At 43.8% G+C, this 17,515-nt stretch overlaps 1 protein-coding gene across 1 annotated transcript; it reads left to right on the top strand.

Annotated features, from left to right (window-relative positions):
* Nucleotides 1-1,488: 1,488 nt before the first annotated feature.
* On the top strand, nt 1,489-10,992 carry LOC121852149 (isthmin-1-like). Its single transcript, XM_042346240.1, has 7 exons — nt 1,489-1,599; nt 4,471-4,715; nt 5,310-5,451; nt 6,123-6,450; nt 7,254-7,397; nt 8,594-8,680; nt 10,475-10,992. Exons 1-7 carry the CDS (start codon nt 1,489-1,491, stop codon nt 10,990-10,992), a joined length of 1,575 nt encoding a protein of 524 aa, XP_042202174.1.
* Nucleotides 10,993-17,515: the final 6,523 nt, after the last annotated feature.

Genomic DNA, 17,515 nt, shown 5'->3' with positions numbered 1-17,515 from the left:
CGCGCGTGCGCGTGTGTGTGTGTGTGTGCGCGCGCGCGAGAGAGAGAGGGCATTTGTGTATTATACCGTGCACTGGCAAGCCCCCTTGCTTTTCATGTCCGAACGGGGGGGTCGCCCTTTCCTTAAATTAGCAGATTTATTTTGTCAACAGTGCGTCGGTCTAGCGCTTTGAAGTGCCGGCACGCAGCCGGAGCAAACAGGGGCGAGCATTAGACGCGGTTCTTTGATCAGCCCCCGCTGCTTTGCGCTTTAATCAGCCACTGCTTCGCTGCTCCACAACCGCGCGTCATGCCTCTTCGGATCAAAGCGGGTTGCCCTGGCAGTTTCATACGGTGATGACGATGTCCAACATCGGTCGAGGTTGCTGATTAGGAACGCGCGGCCGGGCGGCAAAGGAACTGTAGCTAATTAAGAAGAAGAAAATTCTAAAGGTTTTTGACATCGATGAGCATTTTTCCCTGGAGGCTGGAGTTTTTTTTGGGGGGGGGGTGCCTTTAACAATTCCATTCCGGCTCAGCGGTTTGAGGCTTTGAAAGGCGCCTGTTTGCTCAATTGAGAAGTTCCGTTTATCTGAAAGCGCCTTTTGATCTTAATAAAACGGCCGCTGCCTATAAGGAGGGGAGGGGGGTAACGGAATCGGTTTTGTGTTTCATTTTGCAAAATTGGCATCGAAAAGGTCATACATTGGGAGGTACATCATCATCATCATTATTATTTTTCTTGTGTAACAGGAAACACACGGAGCGGCTGTATAGCTTAGGCAAATCACATCTGCGGCTATCAGCATCATCTTTCTGAGCAGTAGCCGGGAGGTTTATAAAGCCAGTTACTCACATCTAATCCGCCAGTCCTCCAGAGCGAGAGATAACAGTCAACCCCCATCAATCCGGAGGCGTGAGCGGCTCACGACAGCGGCAGAGTTGGGAGAGAGAAAACAATATATATGCGTACAAATAATAATATAACAAAAATGTCACATGTCACGGCTTTTAAGATTTACAATTCCACACTCTAGTTTACACCACCATAGCCGGACAAGAGCCCTTGATGTTTTTTTTTTCTTAATAGCAGCAACTTGATTCCACATTTTACGGATCATTGTCGCCGCAGCACCACAAGTAAGTCGTGCATTCGTCCCTGCAGTGAACAACTGCTCCACTTGGATGCCACACAGCTCGGCATATGGGGGTGCTTTTTTGTTCGGGCTGTGATGTGTGCTGTAATAACCGATAGCGTGTGACTAATTCCCGCTTTGTGTTGCAGTGCGGTGCTGAAAAACGCAGCTTACTCCCAGAACAGAACGCTCAGAAACTTCTGAAGAGGCGAACGCATCAACGAGGAATTTCCATCTCCGCAACTGACCCAACGTTACTCGACAACGGCACGGCACTGAGCCTGTGGATTTAAACCGGGACTCTGCAGACAAGGAGAGAGAAGGAGCAGGCAGACGTCGACGAGAGCTATGGAGGAAAGCCCGCGACCGATGTAATGTCGCTCTTGGCGCTGGCCATGCTGAGCCTACACGTTGGGACGTTGCTGGGCACATCGGCCGTGCGACACGGCGGCGATCAGCCGGCAACACGCAGGGGCGACCTGCAGGTAGGTCGACTTAAAACGTGCGTTCCTACTTCGCTACTGCCACTGTGGCTGTTCTGTATATATTGCCGTGTAAAATGTGTTAATATTGTGGGTTTGAGACCGACTTCCAATGTGGAACTCAAAAGTGTGATAGTTTATGGGGTTATGCGCATGCTGTTACCTTATAGGTTGCTGTAAAGAGTTTGCGCATTCAAAGAGTTAATAGACAGACGAGATACCGCGATACTTATGAAGGATCCAGTTCAAAAGTACTGTCATTTGTAATGAGTTGAAATCCCATTCTAGTCGATCTGCGTATTATTTAAGTTCATTGTAAGCACGTTTCTATTACGAATGCCAATAACGTGTTTTCGTGTTTATAAATATGTTGAGGTGTTCCGTGTTAAGAGGTGAATGAATGTGTTAGTGTCGTGGTGAGTATTCACGTGTAATTATAGACGGCAATGCTTAGGGCTTGAAATACCGCTCATGCATGGAAAACATTCACACCGCATGCACTTCACGTGACACACGCGTGGCTCCACGTCGGGCCATGCGGGACGTTACATCACTGCGTATCTCGGCAAGATGGGGAATTCACACATTGACTCTCTTCATCCCAGGCCCCAGCACACACTTCACAAATACTCTGGGCTGTTAGGGTATTTGTTCCCATTGAATCAGAATCGTTATGTATACTGAGGAATCCGATGAGCTATGAAGATATTTTTCAAAGACGTCCTGTAGCGGCGGATCAGAAAGTTACAAAAACACGATAGAAGTGCGAAGTATAGTCAAGGTAAGCAAATCACTCAAAAATAAACGATTCTCATTTAATCAGGTAAAGGCCACTGACCTATTTGATTACACTGGTCAAAAAAAACATGTTTTTCTGGCCTGGACTTTTGCAGCTGTTTTAGACTAATTTCAGGGTGCTGATTCCAAATCTGATCTCAGATTTGCTCTATCACATCATTTGTATGCTATCGGCATACCCCATTTTCATTGATTTTACCCGAAATTAACTCTGTCACTTATGATTGCAAGTTGTTGCGAGTCAGTGACTGCTTTAGTGTTAAAATATGATGCTGTATTTTTAGGATAGTGTGTTTATAATATCATTTTATGTAGATATCCACATTTATTTAATATTTTTCTTCTGCAGTTTTTGTTGAAAATGCAATATTTGATATCTCAAAAACCTGATGTGATAGACACAAACTGATACCAGATTTGGAATACCTTATGCCAGAAAAAGTGTGTTGACCAGTGTTATTTTTCAGCAGCGACCTAACCACAAATAATATCTCAACGAAGTGGCTTGTCCAATAGGTTAATTGCAGTACGTGAAGCATCATCTGATTTGTTATTTGCATTGCGGTGATTGTCAGAGTTTATATTGTGGAGCGGTGACGCAGTGGTTAGCACACTGCGCTATGGAGCCGTAAATCTGAGTTCGATTCCCCAGCCACGGCTAACATCAGTGGCGGTGACCGTTCCGCCCACCAGCCCGCACTGACCAGTGTGGTGAAGTATGGTCAAACAATCTTCATGGCCGGAAGGCCTTCATCTACAGCAGTGGATTGACATTTTATATATATACAGTACTGTACTGTTATATATATACAGTACTGTACTGTATATATAATAAATGCATGTATTACTTATTTGACTATTTTGAATTGGAATTTAATGTCTCGATAATAGGTTGTCGGCCCAGTTTTAGAAAAGCAATCTGCAACCCACATTGTGCTTAATGTGTTCATGCAATAGTTATACATTCCATCACGATATTAACAGCAAGATCTACGTACTAATGCACAGCGATTTGAATTTTGCGCCAAAAATAAGGCCTCCTAAATGCACAGCAAATATGAAAAATTACATACACGTGTGTTCAAAGATGTGCAAGATCTCCCTTACAAACAACAATCACTTGCATATAAATTGGCCGTCACGTGGCTACAGTTCACAACTGTGATAATGATGATGACAATAAATCACAATCTCCCAAAAAATCCCCCAACCGCAATTAAATTGTTGTTAATTACAAACCACACGTTTTCATCACAACACCAACAACAAACATATGCTTCTCTTGCACTGGCCATGTCTGTACATCTGCGTCGGTTGTCGCGGTTATGCTCTTCACTGTGTGTTTTTTGGGCTGTACCACGTGTTGTTTGGCATGATGCTCGATGTTACATTCCACTGCCTCGGAGCTTCGGGAACTGAACAGAAAGTTGTTCGGAAGGATATCTCAACGTTTCACTCCACCGTGCTAGGAGCTTCTTCGGGAGCTGTTCGGTTCCTATTTTGCTCCAGTGCTGGGAGCGTCTTTAGGGACTGAATTTAGAACTAATTTCGTTCCTAAAGAAGCTCCCCGAGCACGTGGAGCAATACTTTGATGAGCGACACGCGGTGAAAGCTAAAAACGCATCGGAGAGAACCGTGGATTGGTTCAATTACGTCCTAGACAGCTCGTGCTTAAATAAGTAAACCCGTAAAAACAAAGATTTTCACTATAAATCCTTTATATGCGTGGCGGCTAGAGTCCTCTCGTCCTCTGGCTTGAGATGGCTGCCACCTATGGGTCAGATGATTGTCTGCCAAGATGTAGCAATTGGTAATTAAATATTTAATTTGTATTCCCTAAACAGTGTAAAATTTTGGAAAAAAAAAATCACGAACATTAATTGTCTCGCACAACGAGTCTGTGTGCAAAATGTCAGCTCGATTGGATCACGGGAAGTGGGTTAAAAAACGACCGAAAGATTTGCACTGTCGTAAGCAAGCAAGCAAGCACGCAAGCAAGCGAACTTAATATAAAGGATAAAAAATGCCAGAGTTCACACATTGAACTCACTCGTGCCCGTGCCTGCCCCTTTTAAGGAGCGGACGAGATCGCTGGACGGGACGTCGCCGGGCACAGTTGGTAACAGGAGCGTGTCCGGGGGGCACGGCAGGGAAGGGCCCCCTCGTCGATCCAGGCAACGCCAGGCAGGCAGAGGACGCAACCGAAGGCGTCAAGAGAAGCTGGAGATGCTGAGTGACAGCCGGAGACCTTCGTGCTCAACCTGGAGAACATCCCAGATCTGTCGCGAGCGGACCTCGCTGGACACAACCCGAATATCCAGGTAAGTGCCGCTGCCAAAAGCGCAGACACGCTTTGGGCTCAATGTGTAATGTGACAATGAAGTGTGGGACTTTATGGTGAGAGTAACGGAATGGTGTGACGAAAGAGACCATTGAAGTGGAATTTGAAATAGTGTTGTCCTGAAACGAATTTACTTAATGGAACAATAAACATCATTTAAAGGGCACTGTTTTAGAAACGAATAAATTAATGTAATTGGCCAAACAACTGCTACAATTGCGGAGCCCCCCTGAAAGAGTCTTGAAGCTTCGTGAATCGTTGCTGGGTAAAATCAAAGGCGTTCGCATGACATTAATTTAATCAGCTCTTGTTTACAAAGTTACCAATAACTTTTGATACGTGCAATTAAATTGTATTGTCTTTGTTTAACCTCTTGAGAAACAAACATGTACAACTATGAGATCAGAAATTTACAATGTCAATACTGTAATCGAACAAACGCTACTCCGGTGGATTATTGGAATTACTTAAAGAGCTCTGTAAATTGTCCGAGGTGCAAATGATCAATTTTTTGTCACATTAGCTGGTTACAACTCCCCATGTATGCCGTTGAACATGTGTTTTGCATGCTTAGGGCACCCACCACATTTAAACTATCAGCTGGTCGCATGTGGCGGGGTCAAGTGTGGATTACTCCTCAATCAATCTTTATTTTACGTGGCAATATCGCCCTCAATAAAGTAGGCATCGGTGCACATTACAACGAAATGGGAACGGTACCGGCGGCATAGAGCATTAGGAATGAAAAAAGAAACCCGTCACGCCCTCCGCGGCGAACACCGACTGAGCAAAGTCAATTACAACCGCGTGCAAAATAAGGTGCAACTGTGCGCAACGAATAGTATAAGAGACGTAAGTAGTAAATAAAAATAAATGAAAAAATGTTTTTACTGGGGTTGTCAAAACTTCCAATTTCTCTCCCCTTGCCGCTCTCATTGACATGCTAATTTCTCTGCTCCCCCCTTTCTATATGTAGAAGTGCCTCGTCACAGAGGCGTTGTTTCTCTTTGTCTCTGTATGTGTCTCTGTCTGCGTGTGTGTCTCTCGATGTGTCTCTCCCCCATGTGTGTCTCTCTCTGTGTGTCTCTCTCTCTGTGTATGCATCTCTCTCCGAGCTTGCATTCATTCACACCTGATGACGGTTGCTTCTGTTGCAATCGAAACGTGTGACTTTACCGAAAGAACCAAAAGTAAAAATAAAGAGAGTTTCTATTAACAAAATAAACGAAACTCCTACGTCTTTCAAGACGTCCAGCCAAAATATCCTCTCGAGGGGCCTCTATAGCACCGCCAGCACTGCCATGAGCAAAGCCATCGCAGGGGGTGTGCCTCACAACCTTTGCGATATTCACTCTCGACCCCGGCGACCGTCGCTTCTCTTGGCCAGGTCACAATCGAGGTGGTGGACGAGGCGGAGGGAGACGTGGACATGGAGCTCAAGCACAACGGCGGCGGCGGCGGTGGTGCCGGCGGCGCTTGGCGGAGTGGCACGAGTTCGCGGCACGGCGTGCCAGCAGTGGCACGGGCTTCTCGGCAACCGGGACGCGAGGGCTGGTGGCGCCCGGGCGCAGGTGCTCGCAGGGCTGAAGGCGCCGCACTTAACCCAGTGCAGAGAGAAGCTGCCTCGGCTGAGGAAAGCAACTTTCTCACCCACTCTTTGGATGGTTTAGAGGCCTTTTCACCACTAAACCGTGGGGAGCCACCGCAGACACGAAGTATGGTGAGAAATACCCCTTATAAGATGCACGATGGACTCGATGCACCGGCAATGTAACATGCGTCGGCTCGTGGGTTTATATTGATTCTTAAGCTCAAGATGCACGCGCCAGATTGCTCTGCGTAACAATCGGATGTTTTGAGATCCATGCGTACGTTTTGTGTGATTGGTCCACTCGCCCCCCCCCCCCCGCTGCCACTCGAGGTGTTAACTTTCACAGAATAGAAAAAAAAATTGTGTGCCGAGTCGAACCGCTACAAGAATGTATCCGTTCGCCGGCGAGGAGGTTTGGTGCATAGTGTCAACCTTGGAATGCACTGTTAAAGTTTACTCCAAGAAGTTGAAAAATAAACCACAATATTATAAGAAATGGCAATGATATGTTTTGAAATCAGTATGCAAAGATGTATATGCAAATAAATGTGTAGAACATCTTCAATTGTACTCCCATGAAGCTATTTATATGTAGATATGAAGAAAAATATGGCCTATTGCGTAAATGTAACAAGCAAACCTTTTTGTGAAACAAAGTTAAATCGATGTCATAAGTTTTTCACGACATTTCAATCATCTATGTAGATGAGTGGTTTCCTCTGTGGCTATCCTCTGAATGTAAAACAAACGCTAGGCTGCCACGTAGTCCTTGGTCCATGGACATGCCATGAATGGGAACAGTTTTAGTTTAGGTGACTAACGAGGCCTGAAACACATCATCTGAGTGACGCTAAACCTTGTCGTTGTAAGTGGCTGCTCATGCAATCTTTTGGGGATATTTAAACATCAGATGCTGTATGTCTGCAGATGACGGAGAACGAGAGGGCCAGTGGGGTCCCTGGTCTTCGTGCAGCGTCACCTGTGGCAGTGGCAGCCAAAAGCGTACGCGCTCCTGCGGCTACTCCTGCACTGCCACAGAAGCTCGTACCTGCGACCTGCCCAGCTGCGCTGGTATTGACGCCTACACCTCGAACAAATGCCCAACCCCCACAAGTCCTTGCATCAACACTCACCTCTCTCATTTCAACCCTCCTCAAACGATGGTGATGACTGGTGTCTAAAATATCGACAAGATTCTAAAATGCTGAACTGGGAAAGCAACATTCATTCATTTTTCGGCTGCTTGCGTTTTAGCCGAAACGTCGTGAGAATTATTTTATTATGTTTTATTTTTATTATTTTATTATTTCCCTTCTACGTGACTTTACCGAAAGAACCAAGAAGATGAACATTCATTCAGTGCTGCATGAGGGAACTGGTGAATGGAGATGTGTCACCGCCGATCAATGAAGCAACTTAGGGTGGCCTTTTAGAGAACATTTGAAGAAATATTTGAAATTGGTGTCATTTTATTGTCTTGTTTTTTTTTCTAATTCAGTCCAGAAATAAGACTAACCAGAAGAAAACCACAATATGTATCAGGCTAAAGCTAAGCACTTCAAGCCACATGTAGCGATCCTCCCTTAGGACTTGACCATGGCCATGCACGTGCGTCTCATAACGGTTCACGGCCGCGGGAGTCTACTGCAATTCTGACCAATATTTATCGTATTAAACAACTATTTCCTGAATTTTCGATTTAAAGCTTTCGTGACTGCAGGGATTCATCTTCTTGGTTCTTTCGGTAAAGTCACGTAGAAGGGAAGTAATAAAATAATAAAAATAAAACATAATAAAATAAAAGAATATAACTATTTCCTGGCCCCTGCAATGGACGAGTGTTAACGATGTCTGTCGTTAGCCGTCTTAATGAAAATGCACACAGTGATTTAAAGATTATGGGCATGAACACAGTCACACACTGCATGAGTCGCAGACTAAGGTGAGCATTCTATACCCGTGATCTTTAATTATAGCATGCTTTATAAGCGGTGCATAATGATTGCAGCCTTCTACAACATGGATAAAACTCTAATCTTTTAAGTATATGATTACCCGTAGCTGAAGCAGAATACAATAAAAGAAAAAGGGTCTCCAATTTATCCGCTGGTAAGGCAATGCCTGAACAAATCTTGTCATATCAGACAGTTTTGAGGGAACATCGTATTGCAACTGCTTCAATCAAAAACTACCAGTTCCATTGTGTGACAAGGAGAATAAAACGCGCTTTTAATAAATGTATTTCAATCTTTGTGCTTTTTTTGCAGGAATGGAGGATATATTTAAGCCGGCAACATCCAATGTGGAGCTCTTAGCACAGGATAACCGCAATTCAACAGACATCCTTGGATCTGGTATGTGATGATTATTGTTTCCCCCGAGATTTCAAACAAAATTTTTATTGCTCTAAGGATTTTGGTATTTGTGAGGTCACCCCCCACCCCTACCTCCTGTCCCCGCACACCATGCCAACTGATGCACCCCCCCCCCGACCACCACCACCCAAACAAGCCCAACCCTGCTGGGTCATGAGAAAAGGGGTTGGGGCATAGAGAAAAATGGGAAAGATCCTAAAAAAAAGGGCACAGGGGGAGCCGAAAGGGGAAGGGGCGTGGTCTAATTGACAAGGGGCGTGGTCTAATTGACAAGGGGCGTGGTCTGATTGACAAGGGGCGTGGTTTAATTGACAAGGGGGCGTGGTTTAGTTGACAAGGGGCGTGGTCTAATTGACAATGGGCGTGGTCTAATTGACAAGGGGCGTGGTCTAATTGACAATGGGCGTGGTTTAATTGACAAGGGGTGTGGTCTAATTGACAAGGGGCGTGGTTTAATTGACAAAGGGGCGTGGTTTAGTTGACAAGGGGCGTGGTTTAATTGACAAAGGGGCGTGGTTTAGTTGACAAGGGGCGTGGTTTAATTGACAAGGGGCGTGGTTTAATTGACAAGGGGCGTGGTTTAATTGACAAAGGGGCGTGGTTTAGTTGACAAGGGGCGTGGTTTAATTGACAAAGGGGCGTGGTCTAATTGACAAGGGGCGTGGTCTAATTGACAAGGGGCGTGGTCTAATTGACAAGGGGCTTGGCCAAAAGTTGAGGGACCGGATGCCTTGCGGGAGGTCGAACTTCCCCGTTGATTTGATGTCATAAAAGCGTGCGATCAAATACACGCGGCAGGCAGCATACCTATGGTGCCACCGATGTGTGCCGCAGGCCAGCTCGTTGGTAAATAAAACGTTGCTTGCACTGCGCGCTGCATTGGCGAGTGCAGTCAGCCCCTCTACGGACTTTCAACTTGCCACCGGTGACTCCTGACTAAGAGGACGACCTTCGCTATGAGACGTGACCTTTACGCATCTCGAGGCTTCAAAGCGCGGGGCTGCATAGACGTATCGGCAAAGCGAAAATCGTTGCACAAGAGGTTCACTGAGCAGAAGGAAATGGGCGTTGGAGGGACACAAATGGAGCATACACCAGTGTTTGTGTGTGTATTTGTGCAAATAAAGATCTCTATATCTCTAGGAGTCTAGATGCAAATGATGAAATGAAGAAGTGAGCGAGAGCGCGTTGGAGTGCTTTGGGGAAATTTCAATCGATAATGAAAAGCAACATGCCAGTGTGCCTCTCTAATAACACATATGGATTGGAGACAGATTCTGACAAAGAATATGTAACGAAAGCTGTTAGGTGCGCACAGAAGCATGGTGGAAATTACACCGAGAGAGAAATACGTGGATCAGAGAATAAATGCCAATTGTAAGACATAGATTTTTAAGGAAAGTAATTGGGCTAGGGGAGAACTCATTTACAGTAGAGATGACAGCCGAAGGTGGAAAATGGTGATACATTGGCACCCAGAGAAGGTAACATGCCCAGTAGATGATGCACCGAGGAGATGGAGCAACGACATAGTCTCATGCGCAGGAGCGAAATAGCTTGTGCCATCTTCGGACCATGAACGATAATGACATTGGGAGGCTTTCATCTATCACTGGATAGGTCAACACTGTGGGAAACTGGGGAAATTGCATCTGGGGAAATTTCAGTTCTATAGAGATTTGAAGGGGCTGTACAGGCACCGACACTAATGTGGGAAAAGATAACCTGTAAAATGTTTCTACGGTGCTTTAATTTTTATTTTTGCTTTCACAGATGTGGACAACTGTGAGAGATGGGTGACCTGCAGGGCTGAGTTCCTGGTCACATATCTGCAGAAGGTGTCAACAGAGCTGCCCAACTGCCCCTGCGCGTACCCAACGGAAGTGGCCTATGGGACCACCGAGGTGCTTGACGCTCAGCTGGGCCGTGACTTCCGCTGGAAGGACGCCAGCGGCCCCAAGGAGAAGCTGGAGGTGTACAAGCCCACGGCGCGCTACTGCATCCGCTCCCTCCTCTCCCTGGAGAGCGCCACACTGGCGGCGCAGCACTGCTGCTACGACGAGGGAATGAGGCTTCTCACACGGGGCAAGGGGGCCGGAACGCCGAACCTCATCAGCACCGAGTTCTCCTCGGAGCTCCACTACAAGGTGGACATCCTACCGTGGCTCATTTGTAAAGGCGACTGGAGCAGGTATCACCAAGCGCGGCCGCCCAACAATGGCCTGCATTGTACAGAGAACCCGACAGAAGAGGTCTTCAACGCTCAATTAAAAGACGCCAAAGAGTTCTGAGGACACTTCTTGGGACAATTTTTTTTATGCTGTTACACATTTCCAGGACATGAACTTACATCAAGGACACGAGTTGGTTGTGAAATTGCTTAGCGGTTTGTTTTGAACACGTTTGTTATGGATGTCTGTAACACAGCTAAAAGAAGATAAGGACTGTAGCACTACAAATGATTGTACTCCATGGGATTCCGGTGACCCGTGTGTAAAAAGCCAAGTAAATCCCATCAGAAGTCTCCAAAAAATCATTGTTATTTCCTTTTAGTTGCTCCCAGCAAATTTGAGGCAAGGACCGGAAGGCCAGAGAATGCTTTTCCCTGCCAACCACAGCATTCCTGGACAGATTTCATCATGCCTTCTGTGTTCCGTTAGCCAGTGTGTTTCCCCTGCAGGTGATTCTTTCCATGCGAGTGACCCAGGGCATTTGCCCATCTGTTGGCGCTCAATGATACATCAGTGGCAGGGCCTGACAGCTGGCTGACATCGGGGGCTCAAAGGCAAAGTCAATTCCACTCACGTGGATCCAATCAGCCTCAGGGCCTGTGTGCTCCTTTCGAAGCTGTTGTGACCTGGACATGTCAAAAAGGTCACGCGTTTTTCCGAGCCCTTGTATTTGTATTAACCATAGGCTGTCAATATTTCTTTTAAAGTTTGTTTTTTTCTAATGTATATGACTATAGCATGATATAGTATGTTAATTATAGATTGTATTTTTTGCCGAATACAGAACATCTAGGACTGGAAAAGCAAGGGTGGTGAAATCTAACCGCTTATTTATGCATTGACATTTACTTTAAAGAAACTGGTTTATTTTTGTACTACTTGTACTAATTTATTCACAGAAAACTGCTTTTTATGCAGGGAAACATATTGTATATCAGGAACACTGCAATTTTCAATGCATCAATGTGGTAATAAAAGAAAATTAAATGTGTTCTAAAAGAGTCTGGATTCTTCTTCAGGTTGAAAGCATCGGATTCTAAAAAAGAGATGTTTTTATTAAAAAATTCTCTTAAACAATTGTCTAAATAATCATGGGTTTTATCAGTTGTATTTGTGTAACCAGATAAAATGTAAACATTAATAAGTATAACCCGTAAAAACAAAGTTTTTCACTCTAAATCCTTTATATGCGTGGCGGCTAGAGTCCTCTCGTCCTATGGCTTGAGATGGCTGCCACCTATGGGTCAGATGATTGTCTGCAGTATTAAACAATTGGTAATTAAATATTTAATTTGTTTTCCCTAAACAGTGTAAAATTTTGGAATTTTTTTTCACGAACATTAATTGTCTCGCACAACGAGTCTGTGTGCAAAATGTCAGCTCGATTGGATCACGGGAAGTGGGTTAAAAAACGACCGAAAGGTTTGCACGGTCGTAAGCAAGCAAGCACGCAAGCAAGTGAACTTAATATAAATGATTTAAAAATGCTTTCCCTATAGTGGGGTGGAGTGGTTACCACACTTTATTATTAATCTGACTTACATGAGTACCATTTCTGGCCATGGCTAACATCAGTGAAAAGTAAAATATTAACCAGTACTGGGCCTCCCCATTTACCAACCCGCACTGACCCAATGTGGTGAAGTATGGTAAAACAACCCCCATTTCTAACAACTATAGGGAGGCCTTCATCTTGTAGTGGATTGACAAAGGGATGTAAATTGCATATTCGTTTTAAATCTTATTGAATAGCTGATAAAAGCATGCACTATATTTGCTATGCTGTAATGTCATTACGACATATGTAAGCTAAGAATCGTTCTTGGTAAACTAGTCTTTAACATTGCACACACATTGCTACGAACATGTATTTTTTTGAAGGTTCCTGAAATTAAGAATACTATTTGAACCATGTCCTTAGTGGTATTTCCAGGGAAAATACAGCAGAGTTCATGCAAATAGCTTAGACTATGGAAAGTAATACTGTGCAATACACATTAGATGCATCTTCATCAAGCTCGTGATGGAAATAATGGCAAACTGGCATGCTGGAAAAATCACGACGTTCCCATAGAAAGCCCAACAGTGTGTAATAGTTCAAAGAATATAGCGGTATATACCTACCAAAATACCCTCTTCAAAATACTTCAACTTGTGAAGGATAGCTTCATGTATTATTCAAGACACTCGCTTGTCATAGAATGAATGTACCTCCTGATTTAGCTTTAAGGAGAGGGATCTGCTTTAACTCCTTTATCTTCCAGAGTGAGCGGTTTCTCATGGGACTGGCAGAGATGACAGATCGTTATCGCATCAGTCACTAAGCAGCCGGAAAGCCCTCGCAGATTAAAGCAAGCTGCATCTAAGTGTGCAAATAGTCACCTGATCCACAATACACGTCGGTGGTTGGTTGGCAATTTACATTTACCAGTGGGCAGGTTTAACGGCGGCTTTGTAATAAATATTCAGGTACAATGTGTGAAAGTCACGAGGTGAAAACACTTTTCAGTCGTGGTGCTCCATAAAACCTCTCGAGAGTGTTTCTAATTTCGTGTCAGAATCAGAAATTCCCCTTGGCAACCACGTGTTCTCCATTTACGTTGTGTGCTTCCACCACGTTACTTTGGAAGCGCAGGTGATGGCAGTATGGTCCTCATTTTTAAATCCTTTATATTAAGTTCACTTGCTTGCTTGCTTACGACCGTGCAAATCTTTCGGTCGTTTTTTAACCCACTTCCCGTGATCCAATCGAGCTGACATTTTGCACACAGACTCGTTGTGCGTGACAATTAATGTTCGTGAAATTTTTTTTCCAAAATTTTACACTTTTTAGGACAAAAATATTATATTTAATTACCAAATGCTTAATGCTGCCATGCAATCATCTGACCCATAGGTGGCAGCCATCTCAAGCCAGAGGACGAGAGGACTCTAGCCGCCACGCATATAAAAGATTTATAGTGAAAAACTTTGTTTTTACGGGTTATACTTGTTGGAACTGATTTTACAGTTGACCATGTACGTTTCGTAATTCGCGTGACGATACGGTTCCCTGGCATTAAGTACTGCAAGATACTGTTTATATAATCTACATTACAAGATAACATGCTGGACAGCAAACCACATGCCATATTCTTCGGATTATGAGACTCACCGAAAAATAAGACGCACGCTTAACTTTTACCCAGGTTCAATAAAGTTGAACAAAAGTGTTCACACACACACAGCTATCGGATTAGAAGACCCCCCCCCCACCGCCAGCGTTTGCTTTCAACTACAGGGGTGGAAAGTGCATCTGATAATAATCCGGACACTAGCAATCTCCCTTCTGCGGATAATATGAAGAGGACACGATATGAGTAATGCGCATTATCTTGTGTTACGTGCTAAATATGCAGTACTCGGAATAGAAGACACGTAAACATGCTGTGCAAGTTTCGTTAAAGACTTGTAGCATTAAAATAAAAAAGTAGTCACTTACCACTCGATATTTCTTAGTATTTATTTATTCCCTTAAAGCCAAACTCAGTTAATATTTATATCCATAACAGGGAGATGTACCTGCAAACATGCTGTGAATCTAGAAGGTTAATGTTAGCACGTGTATGGAACTACATGCTTGAATCTAAGCAATTTGCTGTACTTAGGAGTTCATTCAGAGCCCTTCGATGCGTTCTCGGGTGATGCCACGTGCTATACATCACACCAAACACGCGGTACAATCCGAACACACATCAGAGATCTATAGTACAGGACAACCACGAAAACCTGCACATTCTCAAGAGTCAATTCCGTTCCTTGAATATACTTTCTGTAGACTTGCCCTACCATTGGCATGCTTTGTGTGGTGGAGTACCCAGGCAGTGAGAATCATTCTACTGCATTAAGAGAGGGACACAAGGCAGATTCTACCTTTGAGTGCTGTGGGGAAAGGACATTGGCCAAAACTTTCCTTTTATAAACTTTTTTTTTAAAGCCACGGTGTTATTTACGAATGTGTTGAGTTTGTTGTTGTCGCTATTTGTACACCACTGCCAACGCAGCAGCAACAGCAGCAGCATCACGAATTAATTTGCCCCAACAATGACTCGCTCGACGCAACATCGGCATTGTGACGATGGTGTGGGTGAGTTGTCAGGTCGTGGCCTCGCCAGGATAAGTGTGAGTCCACCCACAATGCCCGAGGCTTTGCGTGCTCGAGGAGACCACACGGAGTGCACGTGATGTAAGAATAAGAATCCTGCTCAAGATACATGTCCTATTGTACGAATTATTTTAGCAATGCCTCTGCTGCGTTGGCATAAGTGCAAATAGCAACAACATAAACTCAACAGATTCGTCATTGTGCGTGTAGCCTTAAGAATAAAAATAGTATAAAATAGGCGAAATTTCCGGCAATGCCCCTTTTTTATAGCATGTGAATCAGGGACATTGCCTCAACATTTGCCTATTATATATTATACTTTTAATATATGTTAAATTTATTTTTAATGCAATCAAAGAAAATACTACTGCCTTCTTCATGTGCTATGCCTTTTTATCGCACACAGGATGTTGCGAAACTCCCTTCCTGTGACGTTGAGGTGCCATACCCTGGCTTGCCAGGAGAATGCGGTACAGCAAATCATGGGACCAACCGCCATCTGTTCCATCTGTGGGTTTTCTCAGGGTGCTCTGGTTTCCTCTCACGTGTATAAACACTCCTTAATTGGTTGAACACATTTGAATATATACGCACCTCCGTGAGTTGCAGATTGTGCAGCATTTGAGATAGAGTTTGCATGAATTACACAACTGTCTAAAAATACTGACAATTGTTTCATACGATGTTTCACTACAAGTGAAGTGGAACGTCGGACATAGTGTACAACCAGAAACAAAACATCGGAGAGGATATCTATAAATAGATTGCCCTGTATAATTCAGTATCCATGTCATCCCAAAGCCAGTACTTAAAACAAACTGGATTTGAGTTCTAGATCTAAGATGCAAAACTTGAGAGGGAAGACAAGAGTGATGGCTAAACGAGGGCCTTGATCATTGTTTGCTGTGCCTCTCCACGCCTGTTTCACATTTATGGTGCTTATACACAGAGGCCCCTTTAGATACTGTGTCAATAGCTTTGAAAGACCAATAATAAATTCAACGTTAAACACCGTGCAACACTATAGTTCAGCAGATATAAACAGATCAATTGAATATTATTCAGACATTGTGCGGTGGATCACACACAACGCTATTAGCGCGGCGACCTGAGTTTGATTCCCATCCTCGGCTGGCATCAATGGCAATGAATGTCTTGCTGGCAATCACACTGATAAATTCAAATATAAGAACAACAACGGAACGGAAAACTAACGTAACTTTAATACATCACGTTGGCTGTTTTGGTACAGCATATGTACTTGCCGGAGAAAGTACTCATCATATTGACGGTTGAGAAAAGTAAGTTGGCTTGGATAGGACACGTCGCTAGCAAGGGATGCTCGCCATGGGACACGACTGCAGACAGAAAGGCAGTCAAAGAGGGAACAGGTCTGAGAGGATGACCATTTCGATTTAAAGCTTTCGTGACTGCAGGGATTCATCTTCTTGGTTCTTTCGGTAAAGTCACGTAGAAGGGAAATAATAAAATAATAAAAATGAAACATAATAAAATGTTTATTTTTTATTTTTATTTATTTTATTATTTCGATTTAAAGCTTTCGTGACTGCAGGGATTCATCTTCTTGGTTCTTTCGGTAAAGTCACGTAGAAGGGAAATAATAAAATGATAAAAATAAAACATAATAAAATAATTCTCACTACGTTTCGGCCAAATTTTAAAATGTTATTTTTATTCCTTTATTATTTCCCTTCTACGTGACTTTACCGAAAGAACCAAGAAGAGGATGACCATTGTAAATATGGAGCGATTATTGCATTGCGGGACTCAGAAAGAGGGCGACAATGTGAGGAGTCCTTCATCTAGTCAAGGATATATCTGATGACGACGACGACGATGATGATGATGAATGAAAGTTTGGCCTTTGACAGGGTGTTGCCATTCTGTGGATGTACATGTTTGTAATTCATGGAGGGCCTCGGGTGCCTTAAATAGAGTGTAACAGATGCCACACGAGACTATCGGCTTGCACTGCGTTTAGTGTAAGCGTGTTAATGAAACCCCAACAGCAACTAAAGGCAGAGCACACACTGAAATCAAGCATTCAAATCTATATGAATGAAACAAACAAATCGACAAAATCCTCAATTTATACACTTTGTTCAGATTTATTCCTTGAAAGTTATACATGTTACCAACAACAATATTATTTGGCAATTTACATCTCAAAAAACCATCAAGAAGCTCATTATCCATGATTCTATTACCCATGCCCCAAAACTGATCCATGGATATTCCTATTATTAACATATCACTTCTTTTTATTTTGCTGTGCATCGAGAGAATATGTGCAAGTTCATGACATAATTCAGACTGTTGAGGGAAGCACGTGGGTTTGGGCAGGACACATCGCAGCTAGAAGGGATAATGACCTCTGGTCAAGAATAATGACGGAGTGGCAGCCATGGAATGCAACAC

Source organism: Callorhinchus milii, unplaced genomic scaffold, assembly GCF_018977255.1.
Source record: "Callorhinchus milii isolate IMCB2004 unplaced genomic scaffold, IMCB_Cmil_1.0 Scaffold479, whole genome shotgun sequence".
Lineage (NCBI taxonomy): Eukaryota > Metazoa > Chordata > Chondrichthyes > Chimaeriformes > Callorhinchidae > Callorhinchus > Callorhinchus milii.
The sequence above is the reverse complement of the archived record's forward strand: the minus strand, read 5'-3'. Positions and strand labels throughout refer to the sequence as shown.

What these genes read in the sequence shown, in the direction of transcription:
- LOC121852149 (XM_042346240.1), top strand. Translation starts at nt 1,489, where the DNA reads ATGTCGCTCTTGGCGCTGGCCATGCTGAGCCTACACGTTGGGACGTTG. An exon ending in GACACAACCCGAATATCCAG is followed by an intron (nt 4,716 to 5,309) that starts GTAAGTGCCGCT and finishes TTGCATGCTTAG; the next exon opens with GGCACCCACCACATTTAAAC. An exon ending in GGAGCCACCGCAGACACGAA is followed by an intron (nt 6,451 to 7,253) that starts GTATGGTGAGAA and finishes GTATGTCTGCAG; the next exon opens with ATGACGGAGAACGAGAGGGC.